The sequence below is a fragment of the Pogoniulus pusillus genome, chromosome 35 (genome assembly GCF_015220805.1).
Source record: "Pogoniulus pusillus isolate bPogPus1 chromosome 35, bPogPus1.pri, whole genome shotgun sequence".
Lineage (NCBI taxonomy): Eukaryota > Metazoa > Chordata > Aves > Piciformes > Lybiidae > Pogoniulus > Pogoniulus pusillus.
The window spans coordinates 13308512-13326607 of record NC_087298.1 but is presented as its reverse complement, the minus strand read 5'-3'; the positions used below and the strand labels follow the sequence as shown (position 1 = coordinate 13326607).

General features: G+C 58.2%; 1 protein-coding gene across 5 annotated transcripts; it reads left to right on the top strand.

Moving 5' to 3' along the window:
* The first annotated feature begins 411 nt into the window (after positions 1-411).
* PLPP7 (phospholipid phosphatase 7 (inactive)) lies at positions 412-16779 on the top strand. Of its 5 annotated transcripts, XM_064170830.1 has the most exons (5): positions 412-684; positions 2015-2107; positions 4319-4688; positions 11301-11479; positions 15942-16389. In XM_064170830.1, exons 2-5 carry the CDS (start codon positions 2098-2100, stop codon positions 16304-16306), a joined length of 924 nt encoding a protein of 307 aa, XP_064026900.1. In that variant the 5' UTR covers positions 412-684; positions 2015-2097; the 3' UTR covers positions 16307-16389. The 5 variants fall into 5 exon arrangements, 4 of the variants coding, with proteins under 4 accessions (XP_064026900.1, XP_064026902.1, XP_064026899.1 ...); XM_064170829.1 differs by lacking the exons at positions 412-684; positions 2015-2107 and adding an exon at positions 10965-11082 and having other exon boundaries at positions 4158-4688; XM_064170832.1 differs by lacking the exons at positions 412-684; positions 2015-2107; positions 11301-11479 and adding an exon at positions 10965-11082 and having other exon boundaries at positions 4052-4688; positions 15942-16779.
* The last annotated feature ends 1317 nt before the right edge of the window (positions 16780-18096 follow it).

Sequence of the window (18096 nt, the reverse complement as noted above, 5' to 3'; positions counted from 1 at the left end):
GAAGCCCAGAACTGGACACAGCACTCAAGCTCCCTTGCCCTGCTGCCCACACTGCTCCTGAGCCAGCCTAGGATGCCATTGGCTCTGCTGCCCACCTGGGCACTGCTGCCTCCTCTGCAGCTCCTCTCTCCCAGCACCCCCAGCTCCCTCTCTGCCTGGCTGCTCTCAGCCACTCTGGCCCCAGCCTGTAGTGCTGCTTGGGGTTGTTGTGGCCAAAGTGCAGAACCCTGCACTTGGCCTTGTTCAGTCTCATCCCCTTGGCCTCTGCCCACCCATGCAGCCTGGCCAGGTCCCTCTGCAGGGCTCTGCTACCCTCCAACAGCTCCACAGCTGCTCCTAGCTTGGTGCCATCTGCAAGCTCACTGATAACAGATTAAGGTTCTTCCTCTCCAAGCTAAAAGCTCGGTAGGTGGATGGGGTGAAGAGATGATGGTCTGTGGTCTCCTTCTATGAAAACTCCATACCCAAAGCTGCCTGAGCTTCAATTCCAGCAGCCAGAAACACGCAGCTGCCCCCAGGGCAGCCCAAGGACTGGGAACAGGTGGAGAAGAGAATGAGAACCACCTGAGGCTGCAGCTGCCTGTGGGGAAGTTGTAAACATCTATTGAGCGCAGTTTAAGAGTGAGGCTGATAGTGCTGCTGACTACCCAGCAGAGGATCCTGGTTCCAAGAGCTGAGCCCCAGGTAAGATGTGCTTAGCTCCTTGGTGAGGTCTGCTGCGTGATACTGATTCTGAGGGCTGAGCCCAGGGGAGGTGTCTCCAGCTTTGCTGGGCTTTGCATGGGGCTCTGGGCTTGTGTCCTCCCTGAGCTGTGTCTCAACAGAAACCTGGGGAGCCAAAAGGCAAACATTACATTGCTGGTGCCACCCAGCACAGAGCTGGGTCAGTGTCTGTTAGTCCTTCCCATCCCATGCTTCCAGCAGTCTGGATCAGCTCAGCCTGGCATTTCCCAGCCCTCTGCATTTGCCATCTGCCCTCCAGCAGCAGCAGACTGGAGCTGCTACTGTGTGATCCTGGCAAGTGGATGCCACAGGACGAGGCCAGGCAGATCTGCAGGTGAGGAAGACAGGGAGCATTGTTATGTTTCCTTCTGCAGCTCTCTTAAAGCTTTGCCAAAGTACTTGGTTTAACACCCCCCCAGGCCCATGAAGGGCACAGTCTGAGTCCTGCAGCAGAGAGAAGAACCAACACCACATCCACACAAGCAACTTTACTACCTCGTAGTAGAAGAAAGAATGAAATTAGCACCTCCAAATGAAGCACCCAATTGCTTCAGCAGCCTCCAGAAGGTGCTGAAATCCTTTGACATTTCCAAGACTCTTTCACACTTTTCAAACAAGCTCCTCACAGCTTCTCAGAGCATCACAGATCTGCTGAAACTGCACAGCCTGCAGCTCTGGTGCCACTAGAGCTTCAGCCGGGTCTTGCCTCGGCTTGGCTGGCTGTGGCATGCTGGTCAACGAGGAAATTGCATTATCTCGTTCTAATTAAATCAGCTTTTTCATCTTCAGCTGGAGTTTGCTTTGGGTTTGGGTCCTGCCTGTGCTGCTGGCAGTGATTAAGGCATTAGCGGAGCGCAGCCGGGAGCGGCTGCCTTAAGCTGTGTGCGGAAGGGTTGCTGTGCCCGAGCCTGGAGGGATCACTGATGGGATTGCTGGAGACACGAGGCCGAGCTGTGATAAGCCAGAATTAGGAGGGGCTGCCTGTGCAGGGAGATGTGTTGCCTTCTGCTGCTCACTTGGTGCATTGTCCATGTCTTGCCATAACATTGCCGCGCTCTGTCCCTGCCGTTGTTCCCTCTCTGTCCTGCTTGCTTGCTCTGTCTCCTTCCACCTTGCTTTCCAGGTCTGCTCAAGGGCAGGACCTCTTCTTCACTATCTGAACAGCAGCAACTACCCGAGCCCAGCAGAGGCGATGCCCCAGAGGGCTAGAGGATCTCACTGGCACTGCTGCATGTTCCATGAATACTCCAAACTGTTGAGTTTTATTTTGGCCAAGCTTCCTTCTTCACAGAGTCACAGGAGCTTGGTGCCTGGAAGGGACCTTGAAGATCCCTCTGTGCCAGAGCAGGGTCACCCAGGGCAGGTCACACAGGAATGCATCCAGGTGGGTTTGAAAAGTCTCCAGAGAAGGAGACTCCACAGCCTCTCTGGGCAGCCTGCTCCAGGGCTCCAGCAGCCTCACAGGGAAAAACTTCTTCCCTGTGTTCCTGTGGAACCTCCTCTGCTCCAGCTTGTCCCCAGTGCCCCTTGGCCTGTCATTAGACATCCCTGAGCAGAGGTTGTTGTGACCAGCAGCCCGCAGGCAGACAGGGCTGAGTGGGCAGGCAGAGGGCACAGCCAGGGTGCATGGAGCATGCTGGATTTGTCCCTCTGGGTGCTCTCCAGGTGGGTCGGGTGTCAGGCCTGGAATAGCCCCCCCGGGAGCAGGGAGCCTGTCTGCAGGTTTGGCAGGGTATTTATAAGCCATGGTTTGGGGATGGGGGAGATGTTTCCCTCCCCAGCTCAGTCTCTCCAGCTGGGACCATGAGTGGCAGCCTGCCTGGCTGCAGGGCAGACAAATTGCTCTGACAGGGCTTGGTTGGCACTACCTCCATTCCACTCTGCCCTTCCTCCTCCATCCTCTTCCCACTGGGGAGTAGTGCTGGGGGCTGGACCCTGTTGGGGAGGCTGGGGCAGCTCTGTGTGTGAGGCAGAGAAATTCCCTCCTGTCGGTGTCAGCAGCAGGGACAGGCACCAGGTTAAATTAACTCCCAGGGCTCTCAGAGCATTTTTTCTTCCCCAGTGACAGCTCCCAAAGAACAGGCTCAGCAATAGCTCAGCAGCCCTGGCACGGAGCTGGCCAGGAGGAGAGATCAGTCTCCCAGTTTCTGCAGGCTTCTGGCCACCAGCACTTTAACCCTCTGCACACTGCTGTCTGCAGAGCCCTGCAGAGAGCTGGAGGAGCAGGGAGGCCACCCAGCAAGGGGATGCCCAGGTGGAGCTGGCTCAGGTTGCCCCCCCCAGAAGTGCTTGAGGCTCAGGTCCACCCAGCTGTGGTTCAGGCACTGCAGCAGGATCACCCAGACCTGTAAACTGGAGTGATGGGCACCAGCAGGATATTCTCAGGCGCTGAGAGGTGGAAGATCTCTCAGAGGGGTTCACCCCAGCCATGATGGGGAGTTGGGAGGCTGATGGCAGCCTGGCACAAAGTGAGGGAGCCCATGGGTGGGAGGGATGAGAGATCTTCCCTGTCCTCTGCAGGAGGACTTCTAGGGGCCTGGCATAAGCCTTCTTCCTCCTCTAGCCATGATGCCCACTTCCCTGAGACTGGTACCTGTGCTGCTGCTGCCATCCACAGCTTCGGGACGCGGGCACTGTCTGCTCTCGGGGCGGGCTCCGGGCGCTGGGTGGCACAGCAGGGATGGATGTCTGTGGTACTGAGCCAGGCTGGGTGCTGGGACAGGAGGATGGGAGCTCGTTGGCAGTGCTGTGCGCCTTTCAATCGGCAGCTCAGCGACACTTCTTGCTCTGGGCATGAGGAGAGCTAGAAGTGGCTGCAGGGATGAGCAGCGAGGCAGGGTGGGGCTGGTGGTGTATGACAGGTACCCGTGCCAGGGAGAGGAAGGTGGCAGTCAGGGTGCCCTTGCAGGGGGTGAGATACTGCAGAACAGACAAACTGAGAGGACTCCTGGGGAGAACCCCCTTGGGGGCAGCCCCTGAGCAGTGCCCAGCCTCGGTGGTGGCACAGCCCACCCCAGGAGCCATGCCAGCTGCCGTGGGGAGGGGATGCCCTGGTCCCCTCCTGCTCTGGTTCTCAGGCATTGCAATGTGAACTGCAGAGCAAACAAGGACTACACTTCCCAGTTTCCCTTGCAGCTCAGGGGAATAAGCAATTGGCAGATTTAAATAGACCAGGCCAGAAGCAACCAACCTTTGGCACGATGCTTTTCCCTCCTCTTCTCCCAGTCTATTGGCTGCTTAACCTTTTTCTCTGGCACTGGAGTGGCTGCCAAGCCTGGCATTAATTTTCCTCCCAAGCTTGCTAGGCCCATGAAGTAAACAGCCATGTGCATTCCTTACTCTATATTTAACAGCTGCAGACTGTGCTGGGGGCAACTGCAAGAGAGGGGAACCCGAGGTGCTTCCCAAATCCACGGCTGGTGAGGGTGGGAGTGGGGGAAGCTTCCTGCAGGGAGCAGAGGGAATTTCTCTCCCTGCCGGTGGCTGCGGAGCAGGTTGTGTTGGAGAGGCTGCAATGCCAGCATCCCAGGCACGCTCCAGGGCCAGGGACAGGAACAATGTCCTCAACAGGGCTGAGTTCCTCTCCCTGAACCAGCCCTTGAAGGGGAACCAGGAGAGCAGGAGCGGCAGCAAGAAGCAGAGTGGGCAGGCTGGGGCAGCCGGTGCCCAGAACGGCAGTGCCAAGGAGCGGAGGCAGTCGCAGCAGCTGCCCGAGGAGGACTGCATGCAGCTCAACCCCTCCTTCAAGGGAATTGCCTTCAACTCCCTGCTGGCCATCGACATCTGCATGTCCAAGAGGCTGGGAGTCTGTGCCAACAGAGCATCCTCCTGGGGTGGTGCCCGCTCCATGATCAGCCTGCTGGGGATAACGGGGCACGGGATCCCCTGGATTGCGGGCACCCTCATCTGCCTGGTGAAGAGCAGCACGCTGGCAGGCCAAGAGGTCCTCATGAACCTGCTGCTAGGTGAGTGGCAAAGCTCCCTCCTTCCCTCTGGAAAGCCCAGCCCTGGTCACAAGGGGCAGCAGCAGTAGGACTCCTCCTCTGCCCGCTGCCCGCCGCCGGTGTGGTCAGGGACAGGGAGTCACCTCCATGGCGAAGGCTCCACTCGTTGGGCCCTCTCAGTCCTGGGTTCCGCGGGTGGTGGATGTAGCATGCAGCTGGCTGGGAGCAATGGAGTCATCCTGGTAGTTGGTGTCACCCAGGGAGCAGGGGCAGGACCCTGGGCCTGCGTGGGGCAGGGTTGCTCATCGGGAGCGAGGAAGTGTCTGCGATGTGCGGGTGGATACCAGCAGTGATGTCCCTTCTGTAGTCTCTGCTGGTTTGATAGGTGGGGAAAGCATCGAGACTTTGATCTTTGATATCTGGATCAATTCCTGAGGATACCCCTGGGGGAAAAAGCCATTTCCATCTGCTCACCTCCTCCTTGAGCAGAGCCTGGCTCCACGTCTCAGCTGCCGCGCGATGGAGTTCTGCCTCCTTCCTTGCTGCGGTTTGCTCTCGCAGCCTCCTTCCCACGAGGACCTTTCTTGCTGCTGTCCCCATTTCCATGAGCTAGATTGACCCAGAGGCTGTGCAGACAGGCTGGGAGCCTTCTGTCTCTCCTGCTCGTCCTTCCCTGTGCCGTGCCTGCTGTCCTTGTTTCTGGAGGCTGGGATGTGTCAAAGGAGTTGCCCTCTGAGCTGAGCAGTGCCCAGCCCACCCATGTGGGCTGAGGTCCCACCAGTGACCAGGCTGAGCTCTAGGTGTGGCCTGCCTTAGATCCTGGGCACAGTCTCCCTGGCCATGCCTACCTGAGGGCCTTGCTCTCCTTGCCTTGGGCATGGGGCCCAGTGCTGTGTTATTCCTTGTGACCCATTGCTGTCTCACCTGGCCGTGATGGTTCGTCCTCCCCCGAGCCCCAGCAATGAGAGCAGCTGCTCTTGCTTGGAAAGGCAAGTGTAAAACATTGGATTCAGGTCTTTGCTTCTCAGGGAGCCTTTTGAGGGGACAGAGACATTTCATTTCAAAGGCACCCCAGGAAAGGGACATCCTGTCCCCAGGAGACCGACTGTGGTGCAATACAGGCTCTACAGGATGGCCCCAGGTTCTTTTGCCCAAGCTCATCCTTTGGAGAGGGAGAAGACTCTGCTGGACTGGCTTGGAGAGCACAGTGGGAGCTGCCTTTTCTCCCCTCTGCCTTTGGGAGAGACTGTCCTCCTGCTGGGACATCTAACCAAGGGAGGCCACGGCGGGGAGGGAGCCAGAATAGCATCAGCGTGGCGCAGAGCCTGCCAGCGTCAGCAGATCTGCCAGGGGCTCCTCGCTGCGCTGGGGCAACCTCTCCCTGGGAGCAGAAGCTCCAGCTGAAAGGGCACGAGGATGAAATAGGAGGTGACTGACATCAGCCAGCACCCTGCCCAGCTACCTCTTGACCCAAGAGCCTTTGATGGTTTTGGAGCCTGCAAACTGACCTCTTTGACTCCAGCCTGTCTGAGATCTTATGAAGAGCTGCTGCCACTTTTGGCTTCAAAGCAAGAAAGGTTCTCTTGTTCTGTTGCCAGGTGAGGAGGCCAAATGCAAAGCCACCTCCAGGTTGTGTTGAGGCACTGGAGTGTCAGGTGGTGACTGGGAGAGCTTGGCCCTGCATCTGCAGGTCTTCTGAGCCCACGCGGTGGTGGTGCCCACGGGCATCTCAGGGCATCTCTGAGGTCTTGCTTCCTTGCCTAGACACACCACTCCCAGCTCTCTCCTCCATCTGCCAGGAGAGAACATGGTTAGGTCGTGTGATGGACTGGTTCACAGCTTGGCAGTCCATAGGTCTGGCAACTGCCAAAGAGCTCCACTTTGCCCTCTGCATAGTGCCACAAACCAATGGGACTGACCGAGGTGCCCCAAGCTGCTCTTGTCAGAGGTTCCTCAGCAGGACCTGAGCAGACCTCTGCTGTGAGTGTGGCCTTGGATTGATACTGGAGGTTGCAGTCAGGAGCTCTGAATAGCTCAGTAGCTGTTGCTGTGGTAGCTGCACTGCTGCTGGGGGAAGGAGTCTGCCTGGGGACCGTGAGGTTGATGGACCTCAGACAACCCCATGGGAGGTCTCCTTGGTAGGAAGGGTATGGCAAGGCTCCTGCAGCTGGCACCCCTGGCCCCTCTTGCTGCTGCTTCTGTGTGGATCAAATCCATCAGATTTGGTGTGCAGCCCTCCTGGGCAGGGACAGGTTAAAGGGAAGGGAACCTCCTGGTGTCTCCCTGGTCTCCTGGGAAGAGGGAAGCAGGGACGTTGGGGCTGTCTAGGGTACTCCTCCCTTCCCTCCCTCCCCTGGCTCTCCTCCCTCCCCCCTGCTGGCCCAGAGTTTGATCCATCAAGCAGAATTTCTGATGCAGTCTCCGGGCAGGGAGCCAGCCCATCAGAGAGCACTTGGGGAGGATCTGCAATCAGGCTTTCAAGGCAAGGAGACAGCAGACTGCTGGAATGGGACTGGGAACCTGGCAGGAGCACCACTGCAGATGGAGGTGGGGGGTCCTCGTGCCTGAGGAGCTCTTGACAGGAGCTTTGCCAACACAGGCAGGAGCATTTCGGGTGAAGGGGTCTGACCCTGGCGTGCTCCATCCATCCCAGCTGCAGATGTGGAGCAGCCCCCCCAAGCCCTGTTCTCCCTCTGTGGTTGTCATCTGTGATGGAATTTATCGATTCTCCTTGTCGTGATCGTTCCCAGCAAATGCCAACCAGCCAGGGAGGCTGCTCAGAGGCTGGTACTGAAAGGCTGGAAGAGATCAGGCATCTGTGCCCACTGTCAGAGTCCCTCTGCCAGAACCTGCTTTCAGGAAGACCATCCCAGCATTCCAGCTCTGGCTGTCGAAGAGTCAGGAGGGAAGCCTGCAGCCCTTGGGCAAACTGAGAAGGTCATTCCTCAGGCTTCGTTTTGCTTCCCTGCCAGCGCTGGAGCTGTCAGGGCTGCCCAAGCCTTCCCTGCAGTCACAAGGGTTCCATGGAAACTGGGGTGCTTAGACAGTCCCTTGGGCCTTGCAATTAGGGGGCAAGCAGAGGAGACTTCCCCTAGAGTTCCCAGTTCTGCTTCAGAACCAGGCAGAAACCTCATTCAACCCTGGGCAGGGCAGCAGGGTGAGGGGGGGAGCAATCCCTCGGTTCTGATCCATCTGGTGAGGATGTGGATCCAAATTCAGTGATTCATTAACTGCAAAGGCAGCAAAGAACATTTGGATCATTGATCTCACCCAGGGCAAAATGCAGGCTGTGGCACATCCCTTGATTTATTCCTGTTCAATTTGGTGTGTGTGTGGGGGGGAAAGCCCCAAACACTCAATCTGATGGACGATTAGCAGTGAGGGGGCACTTGTCAGAAGCCTTTCTGCCTGGCTGCTGTGGAAGGGCTCTCGCAGGCTTTGCTCTCAGCTTGACTCTGCCCTTCATTGCAGCTGCCCTGCCTCCTTTCTACAGCTGAGCAGCTCTTGCAGCCAACAGCTCCTCTGCCTTGCAGCATTCTGGATGCTGCTCAAGTCGTTTCTTTGCCTCCTATTTACCAAGCTGAGCAGAAGGGTCTCAGGCTGATGGACTGCCCAGGTCCAGGCACCTTCTCGCTGCCACGGGGATAGAATAAGGTCACATACTCAAAGTGGCTGCTCTGGAGAGACCCACCTATTGTCCTTGGAGCCAGTTCCTCCTGCCTCTGCTGTCAGAAGGTATCTACTTGGTTAACCCTTGCACATAAGGTACCTATTTGTGCTTGGTTTGAAACACCAAGGGGTTGGAAGGGACCTCTGGAGATCATCCAGTCCAACCCCCTTGCTAAAGCAGGGTCACCTTGCCCAGGATCATACTGCCCAGGTTTGGAATCTCTCCAGAGGAGGAGACTCCACAACCTCTCTGGGCAGCCTTCTCCAGGGCTCCAGCACCCTCGCACCAAAGGAGGTTCTCCTCCTGTTCAGGTGGCATGTGAAGGGAGGCTGTAGCCAGGTGGGGTTGGGCTCTGCTGCCAGGCAGCCAGCAACAGAACAAGGGGACACAGCCTCAAGTTGTGCCAGGGCAGGTCTAGGCTGGATGCTAGGAGGAAGTTGTTGTCAGAGAGAGTGATTGGCATTGGAATGGGCTGCCCAGGGAGGTGGTGGATTCGCTGTGCCTGGAGGTGTTGCAGCCAAGCCTGGCTGGGGCACTTAGTGCCATGGGCTGGGTGCTTGGGCAGGGCTGGGTACTAGGTTGGGCTGTCTGAGCTTGGAGCTCTCTTCCAGCCTGGCTGATTCCATGATTCCCATTTGTGCTCATTGTCCTTTGCCCCATCACTGGGCACCTCCGAAGAGCTCTGCTTTGATGGTGGCTCTCTGCACTAGATGTTCAGAGTGGCAGAGGCAGCCCTGGTGTCCTCTTTGCCTGCTGTCTCAGTGACACAGGTCCCACTCCTCACCCATCAGCAGCTCCCTTGCGGGCAGGGGGGGTTGGCTCTCTGCTGCTGTCACTGAGCATTTGTCACCGGCGAGGCAAGCAGCGCCGCGGGCAGTGGGCACAGTGCGCAGCGGGCAGGTTGAGCATGGGTGGAGGAGGAAAGGAGGAGAGCCAGGGTCACTTCTCCACTCCTGAAGGTCAGCAGGAAGGCAGCTCTTGCTCTCTCCAGCCATCTCCCTGAGCACTGACCTAGCTTTAGTCTGATTGGGAACCAAGCCACGACATTCTAAGGCACAGTCCCCTGCAGAGCTGTGACTTATCTGAGCTGCAGATAGGTTTATTGCTTTCAAATAGCTATATTTGTCAATGCACAGGGAGAGGTGTGCTGCTGAGGGGCATGGCTTAGCACCACACTTGGTACAGTCAGATAAGGCTTGGGCTTGGTAATCTTAGAGGTCTTTTCCAGCCAAAGTGATTCTGTGATTCTATGGTCAGGATCCTGCAGTCCCACCCCAGGACCCTGCAGTCCCACCTGGTGGCTTCCAAGCAAGACCAGAGTGGCAGGGAAGTGGTGGGTTAGGAAGGAAAGAGTGGGAAATGCCTTCACCACCCCCCTGAGCCCCTGCTGACCTCCCCTGCCAGTACAGAGATGCTGCAGGTATTGCCATGGTCGTCTTTGGAGTCCCTGTGGTGGAGGGGATGCAGCTGGTGCAGCCTGCTGCTGGTAAAGGTCAACGAGCAGATGCGGTGCCCAGGCAGTGGGCACAAGCTGGTCCTCTGGAGCTGCAGGGCTCAGCAGTTCAGAGCCACAGAGGGGCTGAGGAGCTGCCTGGCTCAGGGCTCAGGCTGTAGGCAGCAGAGCTTGCTAAGCCAAGAGCTCCAGAGATGGTTTGGAGCCAGATGTGTCTGTTTTTCCCTGTGCCTCTGTGGGGCTGCTCTGAGCTAGGCAGGGTGCAGGGTTAGCCCTCCAGGGCAGCTGATGTTTCTGCAGGGAAGGGGAGAGCAGCTCAGGAGCTGGCACCCTGTGTGAACCGTTCCTTCCTTGGAAAACCTGGTCCATGAAGAAGGTCCAGCCCCTGCCCTGCTCCCCTCCCACTTCTGCCAGTGCCCACTGAGATCTTAGCAGCTTTGCCCAGCAAGGTGGACATGTTTAGGTGTCAAATAACCCAGCATGGTGGGTTCTGGGCAGGGGGAGTGACACAGATGCCCACATTGTATCCAGCATCTCGACACGGATCCAGCCTGGCATTAAATGTTCCTCTCTGTTGCTGCTAATCTGCCTCCTGCTCTCCTGCTCAGACACAGCAGTCAGAGTCCCTGGTCCTTTGGTGGGTGCTGTCCTCATCCTTCATCCCTTCATGGCTGATGAGCTCAGGCATCTGTGAGCAGCCAGCAGTGCCCTGCTCTGCCAGCTTCCCTGCCCCCTCCCCTTCCTCCTCTGCTTCCTCTCAGCGAGTGCAAACTGCTCACTGCAGGGCAGGCTGGCGAGACTGCAGTGTCCCCTGGTAAAGGACAGTCAGTGCCCGGCTGGCACCCAGCGGGCTGGGGCTGGGGCAGGCTGGTGGGAGGTGCATTTCCAGGGAAATTCCGGGGCCTCTAGCACCAGCCCCACGGTCCCAGCAGACCCTTGGTACTGGGCAGCACCGAGTTGCTCATGTCCTGGCTGGGTGCTGAGTTTGCTGCAGCCATCAGTGTGCAGCCCCTGGGGAAGCTGCAGCAGAGCTGAAACGCAGCCCTCGGCAGCAGCAATGATCCAGAGCCTGAGTGCAGAGCAAGAGAGAAAAGAAGTGCGAGGGTTGTTGGATGGGAAGAGGGGGAATAAACATGGGAAATGACTCATCCTGTGTCTGTCACGCTGCGAACAGCTTCCCCCTGCCCCTGCCTGCAGCTCGGAGGGGACAGCGGCTGCTTCACTGGGGCAGAGCCAGCCCTGCCAGGGCGGCTGAGCCAGGCTGCGGCCCGCAGGGAGGTGCCAGAGGGCAGGTGAGTGTGTTTGCCTCTAGCACAGGAGCCGTGGCTGGGGAGAGGGAGGCGGAGAAGCATCGCAGCGAGGGGAGTCCCTGGGAGGAGCAGCACGCAGGGGTCCTGCTCTGGCCAGGCTTGCTGGGGATGGGGATCTTGTGCACGGTCTCTTTCTCCTGCCCTTGGAAGAGGTCTCCATGTCCTCATGCACCTCTTGCTCTCTATTTCTGTCTGTCCAGGGATGCTGGCAGACCGGACCCAGACCCAACACACCTGGTTGGAGCATCACAGATTCAGCCCCAGTGGTTTTTTGGCCTCCCCGCAGGCAGCAGGGGGCAAGCCCAAGCCCAGGCAGCACTGAGTCCAAGCCAGGAGCCAGCTCTGTGGGCTGGGAGATGCTGTTGGCCACCAGCCCAAGGTAGTTCTCTTCCTCCATCTCGCCCCACGCGGTGCTGGTGGTGGTGCAGTGAGTGCTTTGGGCATGTGCTGGTGGTACCCGAGCTGCTGCCAAGCTGTGCCCAGGGGCTGTGTGAGCTGTCAAGCCCTGCCGGGGATGGGGGGCAGCTGAGCCATCCTGGGGGCAGTGCTGAGGTAACTTGGCTGTGACTGGATCTGAAAGGTCACTTCCAACCAAACCACGAGGACGGTTGTGTGATTGGCCATCAGCATGAGCCCTTCTCTCTGCCCTCACCCTCCCACCCTCATCCCACCCCCAGGCCGTGCAGACCCTGCTTGGTGACTGCCGCTGAGCTGCAGCTTGCCTAGCTCCCAGGGGTGGAGGACTCCAGGCAGGCTGCGTTTGCACTCGGGGCTGTTTCTAATCAGCTGGGATCTTGCAGGTCTATTTTTAGCCTGCTCCTTCCTTCCTTCCTTCCTTCCTTCCTTCCTTCCTTCCTTCCTTCCTTCCTTCCTTCCTTCCTTCCTTCCTTCCTTCCTTCCTTCCTTCCTTCCTTCCTTCCTTCCTTCCTTCCTTCCTTCCTTCCTTCCTTCCTTCCTTCCTTCCTTCCTTCCTTCCTTCCTTCCTTCCTTCCGTTGCTTTCCCCCATTTTCCCCATGTCCCTGTGGCACTTACCCCACTCTGCTCCTTCTTCAGCCAAACCCCAGAGTCTGATTCTGTAGCTCTTCACTGTGCTGTGCCATCTGTGCCTTTTGTCTGCCCTTACACCCAACGGCACCACCTCTGGGGAAGGGAAGGGAGTGGAGGAGTTCACCTCCAGAGCAGTGGACCTCTCCCAGCTGCCACCAACTCCACTGGGGTGAGGATGAAGATGCTTTTGAAACCTGCAGCTTTCATTAGCATCAACTAGACAAGGCTGCAAACAGTTCATTTTCCAGGTCAGGGAGCCTGATGCCTGCGGCAGGTGTGGGGGTTCAGAAGCAGCAGGAAGGGGCATGCAAGGAGAACAGCAAGTGGTAGGAAAATATGAATTGCAGTTAGGGAGCAAAAGGGACCTCTGGGCATGGTGACATTTGTCCAGAGGTGACTCCTGAGTGAGGTTGGCTGCTCTGGGAAGTGCAGGAGCTCCAAAGCCAGCCTCAGCCCTTCATGTGCCCTCAGCAGCGCAGCCTCAGCTGCCATCCAGGAGCAGGCACATCTCAGCTGGGCTGCTGTGGCCTCCAGCATGGTGACACTGGGTCAGAGCTGGCTGTGGGCTCAGAAACCCAGGGGATGAGTTCTCAGCAGCTTGGCTCTGCTTTAAAATGGGTTGGGGCTGGGCAGAGGGGGTTGTTTGTTGCACATCTGCTCCCACACTCCTGTGTCTCCTGGGCTGGGCTCTGGATGCTTGGGTTTGATGATCTTAGAGGGGTTTTCAGCCGTTATGATTCTGTGATTCTTTTCATTCCTGGGCATTTCCCTCCCCTTCTTCCTCTCTCCACGTGTTCAGCCACAGTTCTGGGAGGCTGAGCCCAGGCTGTGACTGGTTTTGATGCTGATCCCACAGCCTGGCTCCGGAGAGCAGCCTGGTCCCATCCCAGCAGCCCCATCTGCACGGAGTCATGTGAGTCAGGGCTGCAGGAGCAGACCGGGCCAAGGGCTTTCCTGGCTTTCTCCTCTTCTCCTCCCCCCTCCCTGTTCCCAGCACTGCACCCAGGTTGGTTTTCAGCTGTGGTTTTGATAACATGTTTATGTAAACATCTCGGCTGGAATCTGCCCCTGTCCCTGGAGACGCTGCCTGGCTCCAGCGATGCCCCCGAGGGTGCTCTCTGCAGCCTCAGCCTCTTCCAGCCCCCTCCAGAAGGGATGGCAGCAGGGATGGCACCGCAGGCACTGGGACAGGAAGGACCTTATGCTGCCAGGAGACATCCAACTGTTTCATCTCCTCTTAAACAGCTGCTGTGGGGCTTGGCTCTGCTGTGGCCACGCTTTGGGTTTGTCCTTGTGCCTGGCCAGCTCAGGGCTCACCTCTCCTCTCACCTCCCTTGGGCTCCTACCCTTGGGTGCTGGGAGCAGGGCACAGAGTCGTTGTCCTGTTCTTGCTAACAAACAAAAGCTCTGCCCAGGGGCTTCTCTCTCAGCTCAGCTCAGCCCCTGTCTGATGCCAGATGCTGGCTGTTTGCCACACCAAGGTGATCTCTGACACTGTGACAGGCAGGTGAGACTTGCTCCTTGGCTTGGTGCTCCCAGGAAGTTTTGGCTGTGAGGAGAGCTTCTTGTGCTGGGTTTGCAGTGGAAGTCTGAAGGATTACTTCCATTAACACCAGGTCAAAGGAGAAATTCTATCTCTTTTTCAGGAGGTGAAAGGAGCAACAATGGGCAAGAGCTAATCCTTCCTTTGCTCCTTTACATCCTGCTCTACCTGGATTTTCCTTCCAGTGCTGCCTCTGCTTTAAATGCAATCCAATGGGGTCAGGGCACGATGAACAGAAAAATGCATCAGATGGCAATTTCCTGCTCCTCTCATCACACCCCTGGGTCAGGTGGCACTCTGCCACCTCTGCTGTGCCTCTGACAGAGAGCTCTGCTGTGCCAGAGCAGGCTGGCAAAGCAGCTGCAGGCTCCCTCCTCTGCGCTCCCTGGGGCCACATCTCACAGCAATTGGTTAGGTTGGAAGAGACCTCCAAGATTGACTCCAACCTTCACTAAGCCATGTCCCAAAGTGCCGTGGCTGGAGCTGGGTGTGCTGGGGAGGGCTGGAGCTGGGTGTGCTGGGGAGGGCTGGAGCTGGGTGTGCTGGGGAGGGCTGGAGCTGGATGTGTTGAGGAGGGCTGGAGCTGGATGTGTTGGGGAAGCTGGAGCTAAATGTGCTGGGGAGGGCTGGAGCTAAATGTGCTGGGGAAGCTGGACGTTTTGGGGAGGGCTGGGCTGTTGGCAGCAGAGTTGTTGTGCTGATTCACTGTGGCAGTGAGTGCCTGGCCCCCGGCAGCAGCAGCATAGGGCAGGGATGCAGGGAGGCTCCCGGCGCTTGGTAGGTGCTCTGCTGGCACCCAGAGCTGGGCAAGAACAGTGGGGACCCCTCCTGTGCTTCATGAGCTGGGGCAGGGCAGGCTGCTGGGGCTGTTTCATCAGTGAGTTGCTTCATGAAAGGAACAGAAAGTGCAGGGGGAGGTGGCAGGAAAGGAAGCTCTCGGGTTTTGTTCCTCTTTTAACGGCAAATTAACCCCCGGGTTAGCGCTGCCGTTGCCTTCAGACCCCGAGCTGTGTGCAGAGGAGGCTTTTCTGTGCATCACTTGATGAAAATCAAACCTAGCAGTACTGAGAGCCCATTTTATTCATCCTCTGAATGAAAGGATTATTAAAACGGCTCTCTGCCTTCTTCCCCATGCCCTGAACACCTCCAGGAGCTCATGCCTGCAGCCCTCAAGCTGCCCTGGCATCAACTTTGACCTTAAAAACAATCTCATGAGTGCAAACCGCTGAGGGAGCAGGGGAGGCAGCAGGAGCCAGCCGGGCACAGGGGGGCTGTGCTGCTGCTCTCTGGGTGGGCAGCGTGGGGGAGATGCAGGGGCTCCTTCAGGCTGCTCCGGGTCCTGGCTGGGCTCCCCAGCACTGCAATCAGCTGCTGGCTTCGGCAGGAGCAGCTTGGGCCAGAGCCTTCCCTTGACAGCACTGATGTATGGGTGCTCTGCAGCAGCTGCACTGCTCTGAGCTCCCACGGCTGTGTCCCACAGCTTCGGCTCTTGCCCACTGCTTGTCCAGGCTGAGGTGGGAGCCGTGGACAGCTCCCGGAGCACTTGGCTGAGTGGAGGCCATGGAGGGTCACCCTGGCAGGGTGAGGAGCTGGGCTGGGGGTGATTTGGGAGGCCCAGCATGAACAGAGCTGGGTGGCTGCCCAGCCACAGCCAGACAGTGCTGGGGCACCCACCAGGCCCAGCACCCTTTGTCCTCAGTGGCTGTGAGCTGAGCTGGTGACACTCAACAGGAGACCCTGGGGAATAGCAGCTCCAGGGCTCTGCAGCCTTCAAAGTGCCTCCTTCCCTCGGCCCCTTACCAAAACCACAGCAAATCCCAGGGTGCAGAGAAAGGCTCTGCCGGGTGCCAGGGTCCCCACCAGGGGCTGCAGACCTCCCCTCTGTGCAGAGGCACAGGAGTGCTGTTGGGTGGAGGACAGAGCAGAGACAGCCAGTCCAGTGGTTTGAAGCCAAAAGGCTTTTAGTTTTAGCTTTGCCAGTTGCTTTCTTCCTCCTCAGGGCCCTTGCTTGCCTCTGCAGTTTGGGCTTCTCCTCCCTGCCGATGGTGTTTGCCTTCCCCAGAGGTGAGCCGGGAGGGCTGACTAACGTTTGGGTGAGGATGGAGCTGCTGTGTGCAGCTGAACCGTGGGCACCTGCTGGGACCGAGCCCAGAGCCTTGTTTAAAGACAGCGACAGTCCTAGAAAGTTCTGCCCTTGCCCCTGCTCTGCCTCTGACCTCTCTCTCTCCCTCCTGCCCTCCCGTTCTGCAGCCCTGCTGCTGGACATCGTGATCGTGGCTGGCCTGCAGAAGCTGGCCAAGCGGAAGGGCCCCTACGACGTCAGCCCCGGGCTGCTGGACTACCTGACCATGGACACCTACGCCTTCCCGGCGGGGCACGCCAGCCGCGTGGCCATGCTCGCCGAGTTCCTGCTCAACCACCTGGTGCTGGCCATCCCTCTGCGCATCCTGCTGGTGCTCTGGGCCCTCTGCGTCGGCTTCTCCCGCGTCATGATCGGGCGGCACCACGTCACCGACGTCCTCTCCGGCTTCGCCTTCGGCTACCTGCAGTTCAGGCTGGTGGAGGTGATATGGATGTCCTCCAACACCTGCCAGATGTTGATATCCATCTGGTGAGCAGCAGGGACTCGGTGCTTTGCTGGTGCTTGAGGAGCTCTCCCTCGCAGCCGCGGGTGGGAGCAGTGGCAGCTCCCAGCCCTCGTGGTGTTTTCTGGCGTTGCTTCCTCACCCGGCGAGACGAGCAGAGATGTGTCCCCTGCGGAGTGGGGCTTGGCAGTCGAGGGCCATACCTCTCTTATGGCCCTGTCCTCGGGCTGTGTTTGGACAGCAACCTGGCTCAGCTTCGTGGGTGAGAGAAACGAGCTGTGTGTCTGCCTAGGCTCGGGGGGTCCTCGCCTGCCCCTCAGCATCTGCTCAGGGTGGGCAGAGCCTGAGAGCCTCCTGAGAACATCGACTTTGGCCAACCCTTTTGAGGCCAAATGCTTTTGGCCACAGTGCTTTTTCTTTTTTGTAAGCCCAGCAGTTAGTTGTGTCTTGGGTCAGGGCACTGCTGGCACTTGGGAGGGAATAAATCATCGTAAAAGCCCTGCCCTGCTTGGTCCTTGTCTCAGTGGTGCCCAGCAACAGGCCCGGAGCTGATGGGCACAAACTGCCACATCAGGAGTTTGGCTAAACCTGAGGAGGGACTTCTTTAACTCAAGGGTGAGGGAGCCCTGGAGCAGGCTGCCCAGACAGGTGGAGGAGTCTCTGTCTCTGGAGACTTTCAAGGCCTGCCTGGATGTGCTCCTGGGTGACCTTCTGTAGGTGACTCTGCTCCGGCAGGGGGCTTGGGCTCAGTGATCTGCAGAGGTCCTCTCCAGCCCCCACCTCTCTGACTCTGTGTTTATGGTTAGGGAGGGGACAAAACCACTGCAGTGTAGCTTGGAGCAGCGCTTTCAGCTTGGAGCAGATGCTGCAGCCTTGCTGGCTGAGGGGATGCAAACCAGGCCTGAAAAGGTTTGCTTTGGACGGGGTGGGCACAGACGGGTGCTGGGGACACGCTGAAGGGGACATGCTGAAGCCAGCACATGCTGCATGCTGGTCAGAAGTCCACTCTGTGGGAGGGTGTCTGAGGGCTTGGTCTGCTAAAGCACAACTTCAAGTTGTCCATTTTCATCCTAGTAGGGAGTAACTGAGGAGGTGTTGTGGTGGTTCCTGGTAGGTTTGTGAAGCAGGTCTGGAGCCTCTCCCTGCCTCTTCATGGCTGTGGTTGTGTTGTGCCAGGTGATGCTGTGGATGGAGATCCCCCAGGTAAGTCTCCTCCAGGATGAGCTGTTCTCTGGTACCAGCAGGGCTGCCGAGCTAGGAGGCAGAGAGCACAGCCCCAGCTCTGCTCACTGGGCTGGAGCCTTCTGAACTCTGCTGTGTTAGCACTCCTGACCTCCCCTGACTGCAAGGCTCAGCTCCTGGATGGCTGAGAACTGCTCTGAGGTAACTGCATCCAGACATTGATGCCCAGGCCTGGTGCTGTTGCTTCCCATCATGGACAAGTAGCTGCCTTGAAACTTGGCTGCTCTCACCCAGGTGATGACCATGCCCAGTGTGGTGTCCCTGGCATGGATCATCTCTCCTGGCTAAGGACTCCCCAGAGCTCACACAAAACATTCCCATTCTCTGGGCTTTCTCTGCCTTTAGGATCTGATGTCTGGCAGGGGATGGATGCTACCAGACTCCACACGTTGCCTGCTTGGATGCATCCTGCAGGACGGTGCCATCCCCTCCTCCCTGTCCTCCTGCCCATCCCAAAAGAGCAAATTGCAGCTGGCTTGCAGGTCCAGGGAGCAGCCAGCTGGGGCTTGTGCTCTCCTCTACCCCTGCGTGTTGGGAAGCCTCTTCCTACAGGGCCTGCTGCTGAGAAGACATTCAGA

Excerpts from the sequence above, each read along its gene's own strand:
- PLPP7 (XM_064170832.1), top strand. The coding sequence starts at position 4,238 with ATGCCAGCATCCCAGGCACGCTCCAGGGCCAGGGACAGGAACAATGTC. Across the intron at positions 4,689-10,964 it reads CCTCATGAACCTGCTGCTAG|CTTCCCCCTGCCCCTGCCTG; the intron begins GTGAGTGGCAAA and ends CGCTGCGAACAG. Across the intron at positions 11,083-15,941 it reads AGGGAGGTGCCAGAGGGCAG|CCCTGCTGCTGGACATCGTG; the intron begins GTGAGTGTGTTT and ends CCCGTTCTGCAG.